Below are 23,952 nucleotides of genomic sequence, written 5' to 3'. Positions count from 1 at the left end.
CTCTTAGCTCCAAATTCACAATGCTAGCTTAACCCGTTGAAAAATGTTCTGGTTCCTTTAAATGTTTTTTTTTTTTTTTCCTGTGGCTTGTGTGACCGAGTTCTGCCTGCAGGGGGCGCCTAAAACACAGCAGGAAAGACTCGCTTCCTGATTCTGGCAGGGCAGTCTCTTGAGGAGGCTCATGGCTTGTCCAGCAGCTGGCTCCGCACCACCCACTGCTTCTCAGAGGACGGATAGCTGCAGGGCAGTGTGGTCAGCAGCTTCCCATGGCCTGCAGCTTCCCTTACACTCCTTGGGGCAGTAGTAATACATCAGCGTCTTCTCCCATGGCAGCAATCTGTGCACAGCACTCCCAGACCCCCCAGGGGGCGTATTTCCAGGAACTCCCAGAGGGCGCTTTCTAGAAAGTTCCACCTGAGAGGCGTTACTGCCGTTGTGTGAGGTGCTCGACGGGCTCCTGGAACAAGGTGAGGATTTTCCCACTGGGAGTGTGGATTCTTTTTCCCTGGGGGCTCTCTGTGCCCTGGATGTGCCTTTTCCTTGGCTGTGGTGTGTTCCCGGGGGATCTACTTCAGCCTGTGGAGGCATTTGCTTGGTTGTGATCTGAACTCAGGGGGAGGCATGTTCTGGGCAGGTTATCTCCGCCATGTTGGAGAGGAGGCTGTTCCTTGGTTTTGTCTCCGAGTTCTGCGAGGGACTTTCTTTGTGGAACTCTCTCAGGACCCGTGTGGGGACGCGACTTTGGGTGATTATCTTAATCCTATGCCGGAGGTGGGTGTTCAGGGGAGGTGGAGATTTGGGGGGTTTGGGGGTTCAGTGGCAAAGAAGAGGGCGGGGGGCAGGGGGAAGGGCAGTGGAGAGGGAGGCGGGGGGTGGGGTGGGCTGCAGGGGGCTGGGGGGAAGGCAGCGGAGAAGAATTGTGGGGCGGCAGTGGAGAGGGCAGCAGAGAGGAAATGGGGGAGAGCGGCGACCCGGTGGGCGGGGTGTGTGGGGGGGCGGGGACAGGGTGTGGGGGGAGCAGGGGTGGGGTGTGGGTGGGGGCAGGAGGGCAGCGGAGAGGGAGGGCGGCGGGGGGAGGGGCCCGGGAAGGGCAGTGGAGAGGGAGGGCGGGGTGGCAGGGGCAAGGAGGGAGTATTTCCTGAAGCTCCATTCGAGTTCTGTGAGGGGAATGTTTCCTGGGGTGCATTACCCCAGCCCTTGGGTTCCTCTCCCTGAGGGCGTCTACCTCAGCCTGTGAGACACTCTTCTTGGTGCTTAGCTCAGAACCAGGGCGCTCTTTTCCTTGGGTGCTTTGTGTCAGCCATGGTGACGCTGGGCTTTTCGGGTGTTCAGCTGGTCCATGGTGGAGAATCTCAATCCCTGACAATCCCTCAGTCTTTCATGGGTGCTGCTCCTTGGATGCTTTAAGACTGGAGGGAACTCTCCATAGGGGGCTCTGAGTCTTGGTAGGGAGAGCACTTCGCCTTGGATGCTTTGTCAGCACTGGGGCTTTAGGCTCTTTCTTGGCGCTCCCTCTGAGGTCTGGGGAGCTGAGACTCTCCCTGGGAAGGCCCATCTCTCCCCAGAAGAGGGGCTGTGCCTTCAGTGCCCCTTCTCAGCCCTAGGTGAGGTGCTTCCTTGGGCACTTCATTTCCCTCAGGTAGGGGGTAGGGGCTACACTTCCTTGGCTAGGGTATCTCAGCCCTGGCTGGGGAGCATTTGGGGGGCTCTGTGTCGGCCTTAGGGGGTGGATTCTCCCTGATATGGTCTGTCCCAGTCTGCATTGAGGTCTTAATTGGGTGCTGTAATGCACATTGGGGTGGTTTGTTCTTACTTGGATGCTCTGTCTCAGCCTGGATTGGAGTACTTCTCTTGATTTGTGTGTCTGTCTTGCAAGGGTTCAATCTAAATTTTTAAGTATGACTTTGGGCATCAAGGTGAGAAACTGGGGATGACAATACATAGGAGTTCATTGCATTATATAGTCACAAATACTTGCTATATAGGCAATCTTAAATCTCAGCCACCCTGGTGGGTTTGCAGGGATCTCTCATTATGACTAAATTTATTTTGTGGTGATTAATGTGGTTTATTGGCCATTCATGTATGTCTTTTATGATGAGCCTTTCCAGGATTCTACCCATATTTTACGGTGCTATTTGTATTTTTATTTACTTATATTTAATTTTAATTGTTTGTTTATTTATTTATTTATTTATTTATTTATTTATTTATTTATGAGAGACACAGAGAGAAAGGCAAAGACATAAGCAGAGGGAGAAGCAGGCTCCATGCAGGGAGCCCAATGTGGGACTCCATCTCAGAACTCCAGGATCACGCCCTGAGCTGAAGGTAGATGCTCAGCCGCTGAGCTATCCAGGCGTCCCAATATTTGTATTTGTATTTTTTATTTTTTTTATTTTTTATTTTTCCAATATTTGTATTTTTAAAATTGATTTGTAGTTCAACATATATTTATATTTACATGTATTTAAATACCTAATTTTGTGCATCTTCTGCCGATCTGTTTTGTTTTGTCATTTTCTACTTTTTTTTTTTTGAGAGAGAGCATGCACATGAGCAAAGGAGAGGGGCAGGAAGAAAGGGAGAGAGAGAATCTCAAGTAGGCTCCATGCCCAGCCTGGAATCCAACATGGGGCTTGATCCCACAACCCTGAGGTCATGACATGAGCCAAAATCAAGAGTCATGCCCATAACTAAATGAGCCATCCAGGCGCCGCCCCTCCCCCCCCACCATGTCACTCTCTTAATAGTGTGTTTTTGATGAACAGAAATTCTCAGTTAGGTCTAATTGATCTATTCTCATGGTCAGGGCTTTTATTCTTTTCAAAAGCTTTGCCTACTCGAAAGCCACGAAGGTAATATCCTAAGTTTTCTTCTAGATCTCCTATTTGTTGGAGAGTGATGTTGTATGGCCAAGAAGGAGGTCAGAGCAGAGGCACAGTTCCCCATAGGGAGCAGATGGATGTACTGAATGACCACAAAGTTTTGCAGGCCCCAATATCAGCAATGTAGAAACTGCTATTTCCAGCTTTATTTCTAGACTCTCTGTCCTGTCACACTGGTGATTCTGCTTACCCTTACTCCAATACCACAGAGTCAGCTCCCTAGCACTGTGCATCTTCCAGCTTCGTTCTTTTGATTAAAGATGGTCTCAGCTACTCTAAGCCCTTTGATATTCATATACTGTTTACTATGAGCTCACCAATTCCCACCCAAAATTTTCAATTTTAAATAAAAAATTATTTACATTTTAAATATGATTGCAATAATTATTCTGGACAGAAATGACAATAATGATTAGTAATGAGTCTTGCAATCCATGCAAAATTTCTATCTCCCCATTTACTGAGGTCTTTAACACATTTTGGTGAAGTTTTATGTTTTATGTGTAGTGCTCCAGCACAGCCTTCATTACATTTACTCTTTTGGTTTAGATGATCTTAACACTGTTTTCAATGGTAGTTTAAATTTCTTTCTCTGACTAATTCTGTTATTGCACAGAAATAGATATGGTTTTTGGTTCTTGCGTCTACATCCAGTAACTTGGCTATTGTTCACCTATTAACTCTAATTGTTTTATATCCTTTTGGATATTCTATGTTCAAAAAAATGCCATCTGTGAGTGCCATTTTTGATTCCTCCTTTCCAAAATTTGTATTTAATATATTTTCTTAGTACTGCTGCACTTTTAATGACTCCCATATATCCTTGAATAAATAGTGGACATCCTTGGCTTGGGTGTAAATATAGGTAAAAAGTGGTTTATTACCATTAAGTGACGTTTGCTGTAGGATTCTTTGAGGTTGAAACTCTCTATTAGGATAAGGAAACTGACTTCTATTTTAAGTTGCTGATCATTTTTAATCATGAGCAACTCTTGAACTTGGACCCATCTATAAAATTAATAATGGAATTTGTTCTTGTTTTTTCCCTAAATATACTTAACATTGAATGATTTTCAAATTTTAAGCCAATGTTGCCTTCATAGAAGACACTACATTGTGACATGATGTCTATCTTTTATTGTCTATTCATGTTTTTCATTTCTAACCTTCTGTTTAGAATTTTTGTATCTATTTTGAGGGAAAAATATTCTGTAATTTTCATTTCTTTTTTTAATAATAAATTTACTTTTTATTGGTGTTCCATTTGCCAACATACAGAATAACACCCAGTGCTCATCCCGTCAAGTGCCCCCCAGTGCCCATCACCCATTTGCCCCCACCCCCGGCCCTCCTTCCCTTCCACCACCCCTAGTTCATTTCCCAGAGTTAGGAGTCTTTATGTTCTGTCTCCCTTTCTGATATTTCCCACACATTTCTTTTTCCTTCCCTTATGTTCCCTTTCACTATTATTTATATTCCTCAAATGAATGAGAACATATAATGTTTGTCCTTCTCTGATTGACTCATTTCACTCAGCATAATACCCTCCAGTTCCATCCACGTCGAAGCAAATGGTGGGTATTTGTCATTTCTAATGGCTGAGTAATATTCCATTGTATACATAAACCACATCTTCTTTATCCATTCATCTTTCGATGGACACTGAGGCTCCTTACACAGTTTGGCTATTGTGGACATTGCTGCTAGAAACATCGGTGCAGGTGTCCTGGCATTTCATTGCATCTGTATCCTTGGGGTAAATCCCCAACAGTGCAATTGCTGGGTCGTAGGGCAGGTCTATCTTTAACTCTTTGAGGAACCTCCACACATTTTTCCAGAGTGGCTGCACCATTTCACATTCCCACCTACAGTGTAAGAGGGCTCCCTTTTCTCCGCATCCTCTCCAACATTTGTGGTTTCCTGCCTTGTTAATTTCCCCATTCTCACTGGTGTGAGGTGGTATCTCATTGTGGTTTTGATTTGTATTTCCCTGATGGCAAGCGATGCAGAACATCTTCTCATGTCCTTGTTGGCCATGTCTATGCCTTCCTCTGTGAGATTTCTCTTCATGTCTTTTGCCCATTTCATGATTGGATTGTTTGTTTCTTTGCTGTTGAGCTTAACAAGTTCTTTATACATCTTGGAAACTAGCCCTTTATCTAATAGGTCATTTGCAAATATCTTCTCCCATTCTGTAGGTTGTCTTTTAGTTTTGTTGACTGTATCCTTTGCTGTGCAAAAGCTTCTGATCTTGATGAAGTCCCAATAGTTCATTTTTGCTTTTGTTTCTTTTGCCTTCGTGGATGTATCTTGCAAGAAGTTACTGTGGCTGAGTTCAAAAAGGGTGTTGCCTGTGTCCCCTTCTAGGATTTGATGGAATCTTATCTCACATTTAGATCTTTCATCCATTTTGAGTTTCTCTTTGTGTATGGTGAAAGAGAGTGGTCTAGTTTCACTCTTCTGCACGTGGATGTCCAATTTTCCCAGCACCATTTATTGAAGAGACTGTCTTTCTTCCAGTGGATAGTCTTTCCTCCTTTATCGAATATTAGTTGACCATAAAGTTCAGGGTCAACTTCTGGGTTCTGTATTCGGTTCCATTGATCTATGTGTCTGTTTTTGTGCCAGTACCACACTGTCTTGATGACCACAGCTTCGTAGTACAACCTGCAATCTGGCATTGTGATGCCCCCAGCTATGGTTTTCCTTTTTAAAATTCCCCTGGCTATTTGGGATCTTTTCTGATTCCACACAAATCTTAAAATAATTTGTTCTAACTCTCTGAAGAAAGTCCATGGTATTTTGATAGGGATTGCATTAAACATGTAAATTGCCCTGGATGTATAACAGTGACATTTTCACAATATTAATTCTGCCAATCCATGAGCATGGAATATTTTTCCATCTCTTTGTGTCTTCCTCAGTTTCTTTCAGAAGAGTTCTATAGTTTTAGGGTATAGATCCTTTACCTCTTTGGTTAGGTTTATTCCTAGGTATCTTATGCTTTTGGGTGCAGTTGTAAATGGGATTGACTCCTTAGTTTCTCTTTCTTCAGTCTCATTGTTAGTGTATAGAAATGTCACTGATTTTGGGGCATTGATTTTGTATCCTGCCATGCTACCAAATTGCTATATGAGTCCTAGCAATCTTGGGGTGGATGCTTTTGGGTTTTCTATGTAGAGTATCATGTCATTGGCGAAGAAGTAGAGTTTGACTTCTTTGACAATTTGAATGCCTTTAATGTCTTTTTGTTGTCTGATTGCTGAGGCGAGGACTTCCAGTACTATGTTGAATATCAGTGGTGAGAGTGGACATCCCTGTCTTGTTCCCGATCTTAGGGGAAAGGCTCCCCGTGCTTCCCCATTAAAAATTACATTTGCTGTGGGCTTTTCATAAATGGCTTTTAAGATGCTGAGGAATGTTCCCTCTATCCCTACACTCTGAAGAGTTTTGATCAGGAATGGATGCTGTATTTTGTCAAATGCTTTCTCTGCATCTAATGAGAGGATCATATGGTTCTTGGTTTTTCTCTTGCTGATATGATGAATCACATTGATTGTTTTACGAGTGTTGAACCAGCCTTGTGTCCCGGGAATAAATCCTACTTGGTCATGGTGAATAATTTTCTTAATGTACTATTGGATCCTATTGGCTAGTATCTTGTTGAGAATTTTGCATCCATGTTTATCAGGGATACTGGTCTATAATTCTCCTTTTTTGGTGGGGTCTTTGTCTGGTTTTGGAATTAAGGTGATGCTTGCCTCATAGAACGAATTTGGAAGTACTCCATCTCTTTCTATCTTTCCAAATAGCTTTAGTAGAATAGGTATGGTTTCTTATTTAAACGTTTGATAGAATTCCCCAGGGAAGCCATCTGGCCCTGGACTTGTGTCTTAGGAGGTTTTTGATGACTGCTTCAATTTCCTCCCTGGTTATTGGTTCAGGTTTTCTATTTCTTCCTGTTCCAGTTTTGGTAGTTCGTGGCTTTCCAGGAATGCATCCATTTCTTCTAGATTGCCTAATTTATTGGCATATAGCTGTTCATAATAAGTTTTTAAAATCATTTGTATTTCCTTGGTGTTGGTAGTGATCTCTCCTTTCTCATTCATGATTTTATTTTTTTTTTCATTCATGATTTTATTAATTTGAGTCTTCTCTCTCTTCTTTTTAATAAGGCTGGCTAATGGTTTATCTATCTTATTAATTCTTTCAAAGAACCAACTCCTGGTTTTGTTGATCTGTTCCACAGTTCTTCTGGTCTCGATTTCGTTCAGTTCTGCTCGAATCTTTATTAACTCTCTTCTTCTGCTCGGTGTAGGATCTATTTGCTGTTTTTTCTCTAGCTCCTTTAGGTGTAAGGTTAGCTTTTGAATTTGAGTTCTTTCCAGTTTTTGAATGGATGCTTGTATTGCGATGTATTTCCCCCTCAGGACTGCTTTTGCTACATCCCAAAGATTTTGAACGGTTGTATCTTCATTGTCATTAGTTTCCATGAATCTTTTTAATTCTTCCTTAATTTCCTGGTTGACCCTTTCATCTTTTAGCAGGATGGTCCTTAACCTCCACGTGTTTGAGGTCCTTCCAAACTTCTTGTTGTGACTTAGTTCTAATTTCAAGGCATTATGGTCTGAGAATATGCAGGGGACGATCCCAATCTTTTGGTATCGGTTCAGATTTGTGACTCAGTATGTGGTCTATTCTGGAGAAAGGTCCTTGTGCACTTGAGAAGAATGTGTATTCAGTTGTGTTTGGATGTAACGTTCTGTAGATATCTGTGAAATCCATCTGCTCCAGTGTATCATTTAAAGCTCTCGTTTCCTTGGAGATGTTGTGTTTAGAAGACCTATTGAGTGTAGAAAGTGCTAGATTGAAGTCATCAAGTATGAGTGTATTATTATCTAAGTATGTCTTAACTTTGGTTATTAATTGATTGATATTTTGGAATTTGAAAGCTTAACTATTAAATGTCGAGGTGTTGAATGGTTTTATTGATTTTAGGGGGGGATCTCTCTATTACCTGGATCTGAATGCCTGTTTCCCTTCCCAGATTGGGAAAGTTTTCAGCTGTGATTTGTTCAAATACATATTCTGGCCCTCTGTCCCTTTTGGCGCCCTCGGGAACCCCAATTAAACGTAGGTTTTTCTTCCTCAGGCTGTCTTTTATTTCCCTTAATCTATCCTTGTGGTCTTTTAATTGTTTGTCTCTTTTTTCCGCAGTTTCCCTCCTTGTCATCAACTTGTCTTCTATGTCACTCACTCGTTCCTCCACCTCATTAACCCTCATTGTTAGGACTTCTAGTTTGGATTGCATCTCATTTGATTGATTTTTAATTTCTGCCTGATTGGATCTATATTCTGCAGTCATGAAATCTCTTGAGTCCTTTATGCTTTTTTCTAGAGCCACCAGTAACTTTATCATAGTGCTTCTGAATTGGCTTTCTGACATTGAATTGTAATCCAGATTTTGTAACTCTGTGGGAGAGAGGACTGTTTCTGATTCTTTCTTTTGAGGTGAGGTTTTCCTTCTAGTCATTTTGATTAGTGCAGTGTGGCCAAAAACAAGTTGTATTGGGAAAAGGAGAAAAATAGAAGAGAGAAAGAAGGAAAGAAAAGAGAAAAAGAAAAAAGAAAGGAGAAAAAAGAAAAAAGAGAAGAAAAAGAGATAGAAAAAGAAAGAAAGGAAAAAAAGGGAGGGGGAAGCAAACAGAAATCAAAAAGCAAAAAAAAAAAAAAAAAAACCACGGGGAAGTATCTTCTGATTCTGTATAGTTTAAGTCCCTTGACTTCCCCTGGAACTTGTCCGTCTAGCTAGTCTTCTGGGGGAGGGACCTGTTGTGCTGATTTTCAGGTGTTAGCACTTGGGGGAGCTGCTCTGCCCCCTGCCTGGTGCCAGGCTCAGTGGGGGTTGTTTATCCCATGAGGCCACAGGAGGAACAACCACAGTGGTGGCGGCCAGCTCTGGAGCCCTGGCTTCAGCTCCCGCAGTAACTAATGAGCTCTCAGTCTGCAGGGGCCTGGAGGCTCCAGGGGCGGGCCGCTGATCTGCTCAGCTTGGGGCAGGAGCTTCCTTGCTGTCCTGGGCCCTCCTGGCCTCTGCCTGTCCGGGGGTAGGCTGGATCCTGGGCTGTGTCCCCGGCGCCCAGTGCTCCCGGGCCTGTGCTGTTGGGTTCGCGCTCCCGGCTGTGCAGCTCCCTCTCCGTGGAGCCGCCGCCTGAGCCCCTCTGAGCTGCTCCCGGTTGAAGCGGTCCGCGTGCTGCAGCCCTTTAGGGAGCTCAGCGCACTCTTCCCGGGGCGCAGGTGTCTGTTAGTATCCCAGGGAGCCTGAGGGCAGCCCCGCCCTCCTGGGGTCCTGCTCTAACTCCCTGCGAGCACTTTTCCTCCCCAGAAGATTGGTGAAGCTCTTGCTTCTCCTGGAAGGTGCTTTCCTGTCCTGGGGGCACTCGTGGGGCCCCTCCCCCTTGGATGCCTTTTGTTTCTTTATTTCTTCCCTCCCCCCCCCCCCCCCCGTCTTCCTACCTTGATAGAAGCATGAACCCTTCTCACTGTAGCATTCCAGCTGTTCTGTCTTTAAATCTCAGGCCGAATTCGTAGATTTTCTGGTGGGGATAGGTGACTTGGAGACCCTGCTCTTCCGCCATCTTGCCCCTCCCCCATCATTCTGTAATTTTCCTTTCTTCTCATGTCCTTGTCAGATGTTGGTATCAGGTTCTTTTTATTTTATTTTGTTTTATTTTATTTTATTTTATTTCTTTATTTTTATTGGAGTTCAATTTGCCAACATATAGCATAACACCCAGTGCCATCCCATCAAGTGCCCCCCTCAGTGCCCGTCACACAGTCACCCCCCTCACCCACATCCCTTTCCACCACCCCTTCTTGTTTCCCAGAGTTAGGAGTCTCTCGTGTTCTGTCTCCCTTTCTGATATTTCCCACTCATTTTTTCTCCTTTCCCCTTTATTCCCTTTCAGTATATTTTATATTCCCTAAATGAATGAGACCATATAAGGTTTGTCCTTATTCGATTGACTTATTTCACTCAGCATAATACCCGCCAGTTCCATCCATGTCAAAGCAATTGGTGGGTATTTATCGTTTCTAATGGCTTAGGAATATTCCATTGTATACATAAACCACATCTTCTTTATCCATTCATCTTTTGGTGGACACTGAGGCTCCTTCCACAGTTTGGCTATTGTGGACATTGCTGCTAGAAACATCGGGGTGCAGGTGTCCCGGCGTTTCATTGCATCTGTATCTTTGGGGTAAATCCCCAGCAGTGCAATTGCTGGGTCGTAGGGCAGACCTATTTTTAACTCTTTGAGGAACCTGCACACAGTTTTCCAGAGTGGCTATACCAGTTCACATTCCCACCAACAGTGCAAGAAGGTTTCCCTTTCTTCACATCCTCTCCAACATTTGTGGTTTCCTGCCTTGTTAATTTTCCCCATTCTCACTGGTGTGAGGTGGTATCTCATTGTGGTTTTGATTTGTATTTCCCTGATGGCAAGTGATGGGGAGCATCTTCTCATGTGCTTGTTGGCCATGTCTATGTCTTCCTCTGTGAGATTTCTCTTCATGTCTTTTGCCCATTTCATGATTGGATTGTTTGTTTCTTTGCTGTTGAGCTTAACAAGTTCTTTATACATCTTGGAAACTAGCCCTCTATCTGATACGTCATTTGCAAATATCTTCTCCCGGTCTGTAGGTTGTCTTTTAGTTTTGTTGACGTTATCTTTTGCTGTGCAAAAGCTTCTTATCATGATGAAGTCCCAATAGTTTATTTTTGCTTTTGTTTCTCTTGCCTTTATGGATGTATCTTGCAAGAAGTAACTGTGACCAAGTTGAAAAAGGGTGTTGCCTGTGTTCTCTAGCATTTTGATGGAATCTTATCTCACATTAAGATCTTTCTTCCATTTTGAGTTTATCTTTTTGTATGGTGTAAGAGAATGGTCCAGTTTCATTCTTCTGCATATGGATGTCCAATTTTCCCCAGCACATTTATTGAAGAGCCTGTATTTTTTCCAGTGGATAGTCTTTCCTGCTTGGTCAAATATTAGGTGACCCTAAAGTTGAGGGTCCACTTCTGGATTCTCCATTCTGTTCCATGGATCTATGTGTCTGTTTTTGTGCCAGTACTGCACTTTGTTGATGACCACAGCTTTGTAGTACAACCTGCAATCTGGCATTGTGATGCCCCCAGCTATGGTTTTCTTTTTTAATATTCCCCTGGCTATTCGAGGTCTTTTCTGATTTCCACACAAATCTTAAGATGATTTTGTTCCAACTCTCTGAAGAAAGTCCATGGTATTTTGATAGGGATTGCATTAAATGTGTAAATTCCCTAGGTAGCATTGACATTTTCAAAATATTAATTCTTCCCATCCATGTACATGGAATATTTTTCCATCTCCTTAATTTCTCTTTCTTCAGCCTCATTGTTAGTGTGTAGAAATGCCACTGACTTCTGGGCATTGATTTTGTATCCTGCCACACTGCACAATTACTGTATGAGTTCTAGAAATCTTGGGGTGGAGTCTTTTGGCTTTTCTAAGTACAGTGTCATGTCATCTGCGAAGAGGGAGAGTTTGACTTCTTCTTTGCCAATTTGAATGCTTTTTATTGCTTTTTGTTGCCTGATTGCTGAGGCTAGGCCTTCTAGTACTATGTTGAATAGCAGTGGTGAGAGGGGACATCCCTGTCTTGTTCCTGATATTAGGGGAAAGGCTCCCAGTGTTTCCCCATTGAGAATGATACTTGCTTGGGCTTTTCGTAGATGGCTTTTAAGATGTTGAGAAATGTTCCCTCTATCCCTACACTCTGAAGAGTTTTGATCAGAATGGATGCTGTATTTTGTCAAATGCTTTCTCTGCATCTATTGAGAGGATCATATGGTTCTTGTTTTTTTCTCTTGCTGATATGATCAATCACATTGATTGCTTTAAGATTGTTGAACCAGCCTTATATCCCGGGGATAAATCCCACTTGGTCATGGTGAATAATCTTCTTAATGTATTGTTGGAGCCTATTGGCTAGTATCTTGTTAGAATTTTTGCATCCATGTTCATCAGCGATACTGGTCTATAATTCTCCTTTTTGGTGGGGTCTTTGTCTGGTTTTGGAATTAAGGTGATGCTGGCCTCATAGAACGAGTTTGGAAGTAATCCATCTCTTTCTATCTTTCTGAGCAGCTTTAGTAAAATAGGTACAGTTTATTCTTTAAACGTTTGATAGACTTCCCCAGGGAAGCCATCTGGCCCTGGACTTTTATGTCTTGGGAGGTTTTTGATGACTGTTTCAATTTCCTCCCTGGTTATTGGCCTGTTCAGGTTTTCTATTTCTTCCTGTTCCAGTTTTGGTAGTTTGTGGCTTTCCAGAAATACTTCTGTTTCTTCTAGAATGCCTAATTTATTGGCGCATCACCGTTCATAATATGTTTTTAAAATCGTTTCTATTTCCTTGGTGTTGGTGGTGATCTCTCCTTTCTCATTCATGATTTTATTTGAGTCTTCTCTCTCTTCTTTTTAATAAGGCTGGCTAATGGTTTATCTCTTATTAATTCTTTCAAAGAACCAACTAGTGGTTTTGTTAATTTGTTCTACAGTTCTCCTGGTCTCTATTTCATTGAGTTCTGCTCGAATATTTATTAACTCTCTTCTTCTGCTCGGTGTAGGATCTATTTGCTGCTTTTTCTCCAGCTCCTTTAGGTGCAAGGTTAGCTTTTGTATTTGAGTTCTTTCCAGTTTTTGGATGGATGCTTGTATTGCGATGTATTTCCCCCTCAGGACTGCTTTTGCTGCTTCCCAAAAATTTCGAACGGTTGTATCTTCATTCTCATTGGTTTCCATGATTCTTTTTAATACTTCTCTAATTTCCTGGTTCACCTTTTCATCTTTTAGCAGAATGGTCCTAACCTCCACGTGTTTGAAATCCTTCCATACTTTTTGTTGTGATTTAGTTCTAATTTCAAAGCATGTTGGTCTGAAAATATGCAGAGGGCGATCCCAATCTTTTGGTATTGGTTAAGACCTGATTTGTGACCCAGTGTGTGGTCTCTTCTGGAGAATATTCCATTTGCACTTGAGAAGAATGTGTATTCAGTTGAGTTTGGATGTAAAGTTATGTAAATATCTGTGAAATACATCTGGTCCAGTGTATCATTTAAAGCTCTTGTTTCTTTGGAGATGTTGTGCTTAGAATACCTGTCAATTGTAGAAAGCGCTACATTCAAGTCACCAAGTATAAGTGTATTATTATCTAAGTGTGTCTTACCTTTGGTTATTAATTGATATACTTGGCAGCTTCCATATTCGGGGCATAAATATTGATGATTTTTAGGTCCTCTTGTTGGATAGATCCTTTAAGTATGATATAGTGTCCCTCTTCATCTCTTACTACCATCTTCAGGATAAACTTTAGTTTATCTGATATAAGAATGGCTACTCCTGCTTTCTTTTGAGGACCGTTTGAATGATACATGGTTCTCCAACCTTTTACTTTCAGGCTATAGGTGTCCTTATGTCTAAAATGAGTCTCTTGTAGACAGCAGATAGATTGGTCTTGCTTTTTTATCCAGTCTGACCTGCTCCTTTTGATGGGGTCATTATGCCCATTCATGTTCAGAGTTACTATTGAAAGATAGTATTTAGTGTCATCATGATACCCCTGTTTTTGTGGATTCTTTCCTTGGACTTCGTCTATTACAGAATCCCCCTTAGTATTTCTTGCAGATCTTGCTTCGTGATCACATATTCTTTCAGTTTCTGCCTATCTTGGAAGCTCTTTATCTCTCCTTCTATTCTGAATGAGAGCCTTGCTGGATAGAGTATTCTTGGCAGCATGTTCTTCTCATTTAGGACCCTGACTATGACCTGCCAGCCCTTTATGGCCTGCCAGGTCTCTGTGGAGAGGTCTGTTGTTAATCTAATGTTTCTCCCCATAGAAGTTAGAGATTTCTTGTCTCTCGCTGCTTTAAGCTTCTCTTTATCTTTGGAATTTTCAAGTTTCACTATTAAATGTTGAGGTGTGGAGCGGTTTTTATTGATTTTAGGGGGGATCTCTCTATTTCCTGGATCTGAATGCCTGTTTCTGTCCTCAAATTAGGGAAGTTCTCAGCTATGATTTGTTCAAATACATATTCTGGACCTCTGTCCCTTTCGGCACCCTCGGAAACCCCAATTAAATGTAGATTTTTTCCTTCTGAGGCTGTCATTTATTTTCTTTAACCTATCCTCATGATCTTTTAATTGTTTGTCTCTTTTTTCCTCAGTTTTCCTCCTTTCCATCAACTTGTCTTCTATGTCTCTCACTCGTTCTTCTACCTTGTTAACCCTCATCGTTAGGACCTCTAGTTTGGATTACATCTCATTTAATTGATTTTTTTAAAGATTTTATTTATTTATTCATGAGATACACAGAGAGAGGGAGAGAGAGGCAGAGACATAGGCAGAGGGAGAAGCAGGCTCCATGCAGGGAGCCTGATGTGGGACTCGATCCCGGGACTCCAGGATCATGCCCTGGGCTGAAGGCAGGTGCTTAAACCGCTGAGCCACCCAGGGATCCCATTTAATTGATTTTTAATTTCTGCCAGATTAGATATAAATTCTGCCATCATGAAGTCTCTTGAATCCTTTATGCTTTTTTCTAGAGACACCAGTAGCTTTTTAATAGTGATTCTGAATTGGCTTTCTGACATTGAATTGTAATCCAAATTTTGTAACTGTGGGAGAGGGACTGTTTCTGATTCTTTCTTTTGAGGTGTGTTTTTCCTTCTAGTCTTTTTGGTCAGTGCAGGGTGGCCAAAAACAAGTTGTACTGGGAAAAGGCGAAAAAGAGAGAAGAGAAAAAAGAAAAGAGAAAAAAAAGGAGAGAAAAAAAGAAAAATACGGGGCTGGGGGAAGGAAACAGGAAACAAAAACAAGGGGGAGTATGGTCTGATTCTATATACTGTAAATCCCTCATCTTCCCCCGAAACTTTCCAGTGTTGCTTGGTCAATAACTTGCTTTCCCCCTGTCCTTCTAGCTGGTCTTCTGTGGGAGGGGCCTGCTGTGCTGATTCTCAAGTGTGAGCACCTGGGGGAGCTGCTCAGCCTCCCTGCCTGGTGCATGGCTCAGTGGGGGTTGTTTATCCTGTGAGGCCCCAGGAGGAACAACAACAGTGGAGATGGCCAGCTCTCCAGCCCTAGAGTCAGCTCCCACAGTAACTATGGCAGTTCCTAATCCGCAGGGGCCTGGATGCTCTGGGGGTGGGGGCCGCTGATCTGCACAGCTCGGGGCCGCCCAGCGTCAGGGGAGTCCTTGCTGTCCTGTGCACTCCCGGCCTCTGCCTGTCCCCGGGGGGAGCACCGGATCTTGGGCTGTGTCTCCCCACCCCTGGGCTCCGGGGCCTGCGCTGCTGGAATCGTGCACCTGGGCAGTGCAGCTCCCTCCGTGTGGAGCCTCTGCCCAAGTCGCTGCCCAAGGTGCTCCTGGGGCCACACAGCCCCCCTCTGCACGGCGCCTCTTCCCGAGCCGCCTCCGAGTTGCTCCCGGGCCCAGCCGGATGGGCGCTGCAGCCCTTTAGGGAGCTCAGTGGTGTGTGGCTCGCTTTCCCCCAGGGGCGCAGGTCCTCTGTTAGTTCCCCTGGGAGCTTGAGGGCATCCCCGCCCCTCCAGGGATCCTGCTCCAACTCCCTGCGAGCGCCCTTCCCTCCGGAAAGATTGGTGAAGCTCCTGGTTCTCCGGGGCGGGGCTTTCCTGTCCTGGGGGCACTCGCCACAGGGCCTTAGCCCGGCTCCTTGCTGGGCCCCTCCCCCTTGGATGCTTTTTATTTCTTTATTTTTTTCCATCTTCCTACCTTGATAGAAGCGTGAACTCTTCTCACTGTAGCATTCCAGTTGTTCTCTCTTTAAATCTCAGGTCAAATTCGTAGTTTTTCAGGATGATTTGAAAGTTATGTAGGTAAGTTGGTGGGGATTGGTGACTTGGGGACCCTACTCTTCCGCCATCTTGCCCTGGTGTCAGGTTTTATATTGGCATCATAAAATGAGTTGGGAACTAGTCCAAGAGTTTGTATAACACTGATATTATTTTGCTCTAAATATTTGTAGAACTCATCAGGGAAGTCTTCACGATAGGAGATTTTTACTTTTTTTAATTGTTTTGTCAGATACAGGATTTGTCAGACTTTCTCCTTCTTCTCTAGTAAAATTTTGGTAAGCTCTATTTTTCTATAAGTGTCTCTATTTTATCTCAGCTGATACAATGGATGATGCCAGACAGAAGTGTTGAGAAAGCAAAGGAAGGATGTTCTCTGGATTGGGCTGGAGTGGGGTTTCAGAACGGATTAGGCTCCCATGCTGCTCAATCCTCACACAGCCACTTTAGTCCAGGCCCTGATTGTCAACATTTTCGCTTCAACTGCAATTAAAATTTTGTATTTAAAGTTAAATGCAATTAGCATTTTGAAGTTAGAATGTTACTAAAGGAGGCTGGTGCCCCTGCCTCGGGCGCAGGCCGGGCTGAGACCCGGGACTACGTGCACGGTGGTGGGCTGGGGCCTGGTGGGCCTCAACAGGAGAACGAACAAACTCCATGAGGTGCAGCTGACCATGCAGAACAATTCGAGGTGCTCCCGTCGCTTCAGTTTCTTCAACGGCCAAACACAGATTTGTGTGGGAAGCCCAAGGGCCCGGAAGTCCGCCTTCTTGGGCGACTCCGGAGGCCCCCTGGTGTGTAACGGCGTGGCCCAGGGTATTGTCTCCTATGGAGATGGGAGGAGGACTCCTCCAGCAGTCTTCACCAGGATTTCGGCCTTCATGCCCTGGGTAAGGAGAACAATGAGACGCTTCCAACAGCAGTGCCAGCCCTAGACCCAGCTGTGACTGACTCTGCTCTGGGGCGGCTGCTGGGGCGGGTGCCAGAGCCTTAATAAATGTCCATGTCTAGGATGGAAAAAAAAAAGAATGTTACTAAAGGAGTTTTCAGGGAATGATAGTTTTCAGAAAAATGGATTTGCACTCACCACCTTTACAAGAGATCCACTGATAAACAAGCATATCAGTTGCAGGGTGAGGGAAGTAGTGAGCAGACTGAAATGCTTTGATAGTCATTCCTGTTTCCTGGGTTATTTTTGAATGTGGTTGACCATTGCACCTGAAGCCTCCTGTCAGGGATTTCAGTGACCTTCAGTTCTTGTTCTGGCAGCTCATTATGCTGACCACTCCCTCCTCATCTCAGCACTGTCATAAGATGGTCTGTTTAAAGCCAGAGAATATTCATGAATAGATACTGAAGATTGTCTCCTAGTGACCCGGGAGAAGCACCTGTATGGCCAACCTCTCCCACCAATCCTTAGAATCTTTGGGCTTGCGGATCCCTTCTGACTGCACATCTTCTCCTTACCTTGTCCCCGAATTTCTGCCGCAATTATAGCTCTCAATTAGTATTTAGTGAAATACTAAATAAGTCAGGACAAGGAAACCATTTAGAAGAGGACCTGGCTGGTATGAAAAGCTCCATGACAATCATTTCCCCCTTTGCACTCTTCTGAATGAGAACTGTCCATAGTTCAGAACGGGTGTTGACCACAAGTTGATACCAAAATGTTGTGGCAAATGTAGGGGTTATTCTAGGATTAGAAAACCTTTCAGCTAGTCTGTCATACTGATATGTCCCATTTTATCTATTAGCAACATTGAAAAGTGCCCATCACATGGTTCCTATACTGACATGTTTGAACTCCCTGCCATTGGAAGCAATTGGATTAAAGATTTCCAACTCATCTCCCTTTACCCTCTACAAGGGGCATTCTGTGAAGACTCAGTCAATACTGATAATATTCATTTAAATCAAATAAGGAAAGGAAATGGAGTTATTTTTCCTGATAACAGTTTTCACAGAATGGTTTATACTTCCTCAAAGATGTAATCATGTGTTTATTTAAACTGCCTGAGAGGTCCACATTTTGTAAGCAAACTGATTGGTCAGGTACAGTGTTTGCCTTTGGACTACACTTGTACATTAGTTTCTTCTGTTTTCCCATAGACTGGATGGAAATTAGGCTGGATTTCCAGAGAACAACGTGTTTGTGGGGCCCAGTAAAATTGGCCCCTAGGAACATTCACATTAATGATGCAGATGCATGTTGCATATCCATAGGTAGAATGCAGTTTTGGCATGGTAGCAATTTTGTCACTAATGGAACATGTTTCATGATACTTCTCAGGAAAGATGTCCGATAAAGCAGAGGAGTTTGCTGTTGGGCCTGAAAATCAAATGAAACGTCGTGGAGAACCCATTAGTCCTCCTCCATCTAAGAGAATGATGAGCATGGCCCTGCTGTCAATGAAACAGGAAGGAGAGGGAGTGTCCTACCCTGGGGGCTCAGCCATGTCCTTGGAAGGTGAGGATGTCTGTCCTCCCCTCCCCTTCCAGACCTGACCTAAGGCAGCCTGGCCTCTGGCTCCTTCACTCCGTGGGAGCAGTTTCTATCAAGTTTACCGGCTTTGGGTGATACTGTCGTCAATTTCTCAGCCACAGTGGACCAGGTGTTCATATGTCCTTCCTAGAAACTTTCCTGGATTCCCAAACTCTGCACTCTACTGGTTTCTTTCTCCTTTTTGAATATGCCTTTTCATTCTTCTTTCTGCTTTTCTCTCTTTCCTCTTAATACTGTCGTCATTCCTGAGTCCCACCGTTATCTACACATGGTACATGACCTGGCCCTGCCATCCTCTCCTGCCATTACATGTCCTCTCTGTGTTCTCCTTGCTGTCTCTGTCTCTATCGTTTGGTTCCTGGCCCTGGCTCCTCCCCTCCTAGGGGCCCTGCATGGCCCTCATGGCCACTGGAACTCCTCTTCTGTGTGTGCACAGGCCGGTTCTGTCTTCTGTTCCCAGCTCTGCCCAGGGGTCACCTCCTCAGAGGGCCCTGCTTAACCAGGCACTCATGGAGGATTCCCCTCCTGCTCTCCATCACATCCCTGCTTAATTCCTTCTTGACACAATGTCAAACTGTGTTATTCATTTTGCCCATTTTACACATACCATCTGACTTCCTTATGAGGATTTAAGTTCCATAAGGGTAGGGATCATTTCTGTCTGTTGTGTTTGTCTCATTCCCTGCCAATCTCCCAGCTTTTGGCATGGTGCCTGGGCCAGAGGAGGATGAATAAATGAAATAGATGTGTTGGATTTGGTGTACAAAATAATTGGTCTGAGAAGAAAAAGACAGATGAGGATAATCATTTACTGGCTGGAATTTTTAGTGATGGAGTGCCAGTTATCAGGCATCCTGATATCAAGTGACATGTTCAACTTTTCACCTTGTAGAGGGCATCAAGGTGACATTAGTCATGAGTGCCAGGGTTCTGCGAATGTTTCTTAATTGATTATAGTACATTTCTGTGTGCATGCATAGTGCCAAGAATATAGGAGACTTCCTTGTTGTAATATTTTTTGTGAGGTCAAATTTTCAGGTCTAATACATCTGTCTGGTTTGGCCTCCTGCTATGAATGAAAATTTTAGAGACTGTGGAGCACATGGATGTCTGTATGGGGTTGTTGAAATGCACATGATTGCAGCTCCACATTCAATCTGGTTTCCAGATGCACCTGTCCTTCACAGTATCCGTGGGGAGGGGAGGGAAAGTGGTCAAACCCCACCTGATGGCTTCTTGTCAACATCTGTTACACCAGAGCTTATGAATATGGCAGGAGATGGCATTTCACACAGTCAGTTTGATTCTTTGCCTCATGACTTAACCAGTGTCATCAAGGGTGGGCTGCTTCAGGAACCTGGTAGTAATGCACTGGTGGGAAGAATCATTACCACCTGTCTCTCTGCAGATGACCCCAAGGTCACAGGAATGTCTGTGTCAGGAGAAATGCCAGATAAATTGCAGATACCAGTGGAAATCAGTGCTGAAATGAAACAACAATTAAAGAAGGAAATTCAACGTTTTGGACAAAGTAGGTTAAGAATTTTTATCAGTGAAACTACAGGAGGTCTTTCCCATTCTGATTTAGACTAGATTCAACTGACCTCTTGAGGCTCATCCTTTGTCAGACTTGGGTTTTCACATAATTTAGGATGATTCCTCTTTACTTATACTAAAATGTCCCTGTATACCTTTTTGTTCTTTTTTTTCATCTCTTAATTGGTTTTTGTGTCCCAGAGTTCCATTGGTGGTTATGTTTGGGTGTCCAGATGTAAGCATTGAGAGCACATGTGCTCTGTAACATTCTAGCCCTTGGATGATTGCTGAGACACCAAGGTTGAGTTCTACTTCCTCTTCGTACTTTATAAACACTGAAGGTTTTCTTTTTGAATATCTCCAGAATATGAAAGAGTCTTCAAATTGCTTGAAGGAGTGCAAGGACCTCTGGAATTGCGGGAAAAAATTTGCTGTATTTTCCGTCAAGGGAACAGCAAGGTGGGTATAGAGAGAAACTCTATAGCACATTGGGCCCAGTGCAGTGCTGGGCACGTGGTGGGATCAGGCCCTGCCTGGCATTTCTCAAACCCTGGTCATTATCATTCAGAGTTCATGTTGTCTCTAGTTGTTTAGATTGATATTGTCTGAGTCTCATTCTTCCAAGTTCAAGGAGACTTCTATTCATACTGGAGTTTGAGGTAGGTGTTGACTGTGAACTGACATTCTTTGTTTACAGATTCATCCCTTACCATGATGGTCCATTTTCTATTCCCATGTAGATTGTAAGCTCCCCTTTCTCTCCCCCACAGAGCTTCCCACATTGTGGATTCTTTGGGTGTCTTTTGGTTAATGACTTGTTTCTTTATTTTCAGATTTAAAAGGCAAGACTTAATAAGGCACCTGGAGAAGGTACTAGAAAAATTAGAATCTGACTACTTCCTCAACAAAGACAAATCACACCCCAAACTTATAATTCTGTTATCAAAATTATCAGTGAGTAACCAGAACCAGTTTGCTGTCCTAGAATAGAACTGGATATTGTTGATGCTTTCTAGCACATGTTCGTTAATAAAATTATCTTATTGAGAGTAAGAAAAGGCATTGGAACTTTAATGTTATAAGTTTCTGTTAGTAAAATTTTTTATGCATTTAAAAGGATAATTTGTTGTCTGTTTGTTTTCCCCCTGAAGTGTGGGAACACTTTAAATGATCAGCTTATAGTATATCCTAGGTCCTCAGCAGGTCACAGGCCTCTAGCTGGTATTTATAACTGTCTTCTACACTATCCAGTTCTTCTTTTTTTAAAAATTCTGTATTTTCAGTAATCTCTATATCCAGCATGGGGCTTGAACTCACAACCCCGAGATCAAGAGTCGCATGCTCCACTAACTGAGCCAGCCAGCACCCTGTAGACTCTCCATTTCTTACTTGTTTTGCCTGACGCAGCCCCTCAGCTGATCATAGGGCTCAGCCTGAGGGGATGACTCACACCTTACTTACCATGGACCCACCATTAGATGTCCTGTCTGAACTGACTTGTAATTATTTTCCTTTGACTTTAATGACAAACATGAGGTGCTGAAAAAAAGCCAAACATCCTGACACAGTCCTCCTCATTGTCTTGTGTAGTTGCAGTCCTGTGTCCTTCCCAGTCAGGTTCCATCTCTCTACACTGTGCAGGGAGCCCCATGTTTGCCTGATGATTGAGGGAGAGGAGTCATCCAGCCTGACCCCTTGGCAGTGTCTGTTTCCATTTCAGTGGAGTCATTGTTAGGGCTCTTGTGGAAAACATTTCTCCTTTGGAAAAAGACCTTCAGTGCAGGGAAGCCTAAAGTTGTGAGGACAGGAAGCAAAATTTGGCTACTGGATACCTAAGAGTAATAGTGAGAGGAGCCCCTCGCATTACCATCCCTTATTAATGAAGATGTGAATTATAGCTATGGGAGAGACAGCTCCATATACTGGCAAATGAGGTAGAGCATTGACATCCTCTAAATTATATTACTCCAGCCCCTCAAGATACTACTGCCAAGTTAGAACCATAACTGTGGCTTTAAAAGATCATTCCATTATATTTTTGAAACTACCACTTCAGAATAATGAGGTAGATAATAAACCTACTGAATTCCATAAGCATATGTCCTGAGAAGAAATTTCCTTATTTATAAGTGATGCTGTGTGGAATACCATGACAGTAGATAAAGCATTTTCTAAATATGTGAATGTTTTCTCAAAAATATATGGGTGGGAAGGAAGATCCATATCCAGAATAAATGTCCATTTGAATACAAAGAGCTACCTTTCCCTGATGAAAGAAGACCAAAATAATCCACCTGCCAACTGGTAGGTAGTTGATTGACCACTTGGGGGTAGATGCCATATCAGGTGCTCACTCTTGGTCTATTTGGCTGGCAGATGGAGCAGTCAGCAGTATCTGCAAGACGATCAGTCTTGGTGAGTGCAAGTTCATGTTTATGGTCCCTGCATAATCTGCATCCCTGATTCCATGTCCAGGATGCACCATTACTGCTTGAGAGATGGAGGCATTCACCTAAAGAGGAACGGAGGTGGTCTTAGGAGCTCAGAGTGGCCTTGGCTGAGAGACAGCAAGGAAACAGGGACCTCAGTCCTACAACATTAAGAAACTAGAGGCCCACCAATAACGTGAAAGGGCTGGAAGCAATTTCTCTCTCTCTGAGTCTCCAGTTAATGACCCAGCATGGTCAACACCTTGACTTCAATTGTGTGAGACCCTAAGCAGAGAACCCAATCAATCCTCCCTGGTCTTCTGACCTATCGAACTCCTTGATCATACATTTGTGTCATTTTGCACTGCTAAATATGAGGTAACTTATTATGCAGTATTAGAAAACTAATATGGACAAGTGCCTTCATATTGGAAAGTCAGAACTGAAAATCAGGCATGATGCTTTTTTCTTTTCCAGTCAGGTGGTTACAGGGAACTCCTCATGATGCTGTAGGTGTAGGGTCAGAGAACTTTCTTCTTCTGGGCCTCACTTCAAGCTAGCTAGTTTTCAGGTCACTTGTCAGTGGGTCATAGTACCACAAAACCATAAATATGTATGTTATCACCAGCACCTGGTAGGCCAACTCTTTGCTGTGTCTCTTTTTTAATGGTAAGAAAATTGAGATTCGTCAATTTGCTGTTCACTGTAGAAGCATAGTCTTGACATGCCCTGGACTACTAAATCTCTAAACATTTCAATAAGCTGCAAGGCCTCTGATTTTACGTGGGAATTATTTCCTATATTATATCTTCCAAGTGTGTGGCCAATGTGTCTATTAATTTCTCCTTCCTTCTTAATAGGAATAATGTCATAAATGCAAAGGAATAGTGTCATGTCCATTGTAAGGTAAAAGTGATCAAGATCCCTAAGGAATGGTTTCTGACATTAGCTCAGAGAATTGATATAAGCCTGAGGTAGGAAGTGATGGTGCCCTTTTCAGCTGAAGGCATACTCTTTCTGGTGATACTTCCTAAAAGAGCAAAAAGCATTCGCTCAATCAAATAGATATACCAGATGCCCAGGGATGTGTTGATGGCTAAGGCAATGGAGCCACAAGTGAAACAGCAGCTGTAATTTAAGTAAACAACCAACCAAGTTTATAATTGGCAGTCATTCTCCAAGATCTGTAAGTTCTGCACTGGCCAAATAGGTAAGATGAAAAGATATGTTCAGAATTACCACTGTGCATCTTCCAAATCACCACTGGGTAGATTAGGGGAAAACCTGAGACCACTGAGAGACAGTACAGAGGTAAAATTCTATTAATGACCTGTCCTCCAGGGATGCCTGGATGGCTCAGCGGTTTAGCGCCTGCCTTCAGCCCAGGGCGTGATCCTGGAGTGCCAATATCGAGTCCCATGTCAGGCTCCCTGCGTGGAGTCTGCTTCTCCCTCTGCCTGTGTCTCTTCCTCTCTCTCTCTCTCTCTCTCTCTCTCTCTCTCTTTCTCATGAATAAATAAATAAAATATTTAAAAAGAAATGACCTGACCTCCAATGCCCCTCTCTCTGACTGCTGGACCACAGTGATGCTTTGGGTCTCCTGGAATTAGTGTCATTCAGATCCAGTATTGAGTAATCTTCAAGAATTCTGATTACTAACCTTTCCACCGTGCATTGTCATGCTA

At 43.3% G+C, this 23,952-nt stretch overlaps 1 protein-coding gene across 1 annotated transcript; it reads left to right on the top strand.

Annotated features, from left to right (window-relative positions):
* The first annotated feature begins 606 nt into the window (after window positions 1–606).
* On the top strand, window positions 607–20,891 carry LOC119868239 (integrator complex subunit 6-like). Its single transcript, XM_038588399.1, has 5 exons — window positions 607–745; window positions 18,090–18,266; window positions 19,711–19,833; window positions 20,203–20,297; window positions 20,672–20,891. The coding sequence occupies exons 1-5, from the start codon at window positions 622–624 to the stop codon at window positions 20,675–20,677; spliced, it is 525 nt and encodes a 174-aa protein (XP_038444327.1). The 5' UTR covers window positions 607–621; the 3' UTR covers window positions 20,678–20,891.
* Window positions 20,892–23,952: the final 3,061 nt, after the last annotated feature.

This window comes from Canis lupus, chromosome X (genome assembly GCF_011100685.1).
Source record: "Canis lupus familiaris isolate Mischka breed German Shepherd chromosome X, alternate assembly UU_Cfam_GSD_1.0, whole genome shotgun sequence".
In the NCBI taxonomy this organism is placed as follows: Eukaryota; Metazoa; Chordata; class Mammalia; order Carnivora; family Canidae; genus Canis; species Canis lupus.
This window is presented reverse-complemented; position numbering and strand designations above follow the sequence as displayed.

Coding starts and splice junctions, on each gene's coding strand:
- LOC119868239 (XM_038588399.1), top strand. CDS start 622: ATGTTCTGGGCAGGTTATCTCCGCCATGTTGGAGAGGAGGCTGTTCCT. Junction 746..18,089: donor GTGTGGGGACGCGACTTTGG/GTGATTATCTTA, acceptor GATACTTCTCAG/GAAAGATGTCCGATAAAGCA. Junction 19,834..20,202: donor AATTCAACGTTTTGGACAAA/GTAGGTTAAGAA, acceptor GAATATCTCCAG/AATATGAAAGAGTCTTCAAA.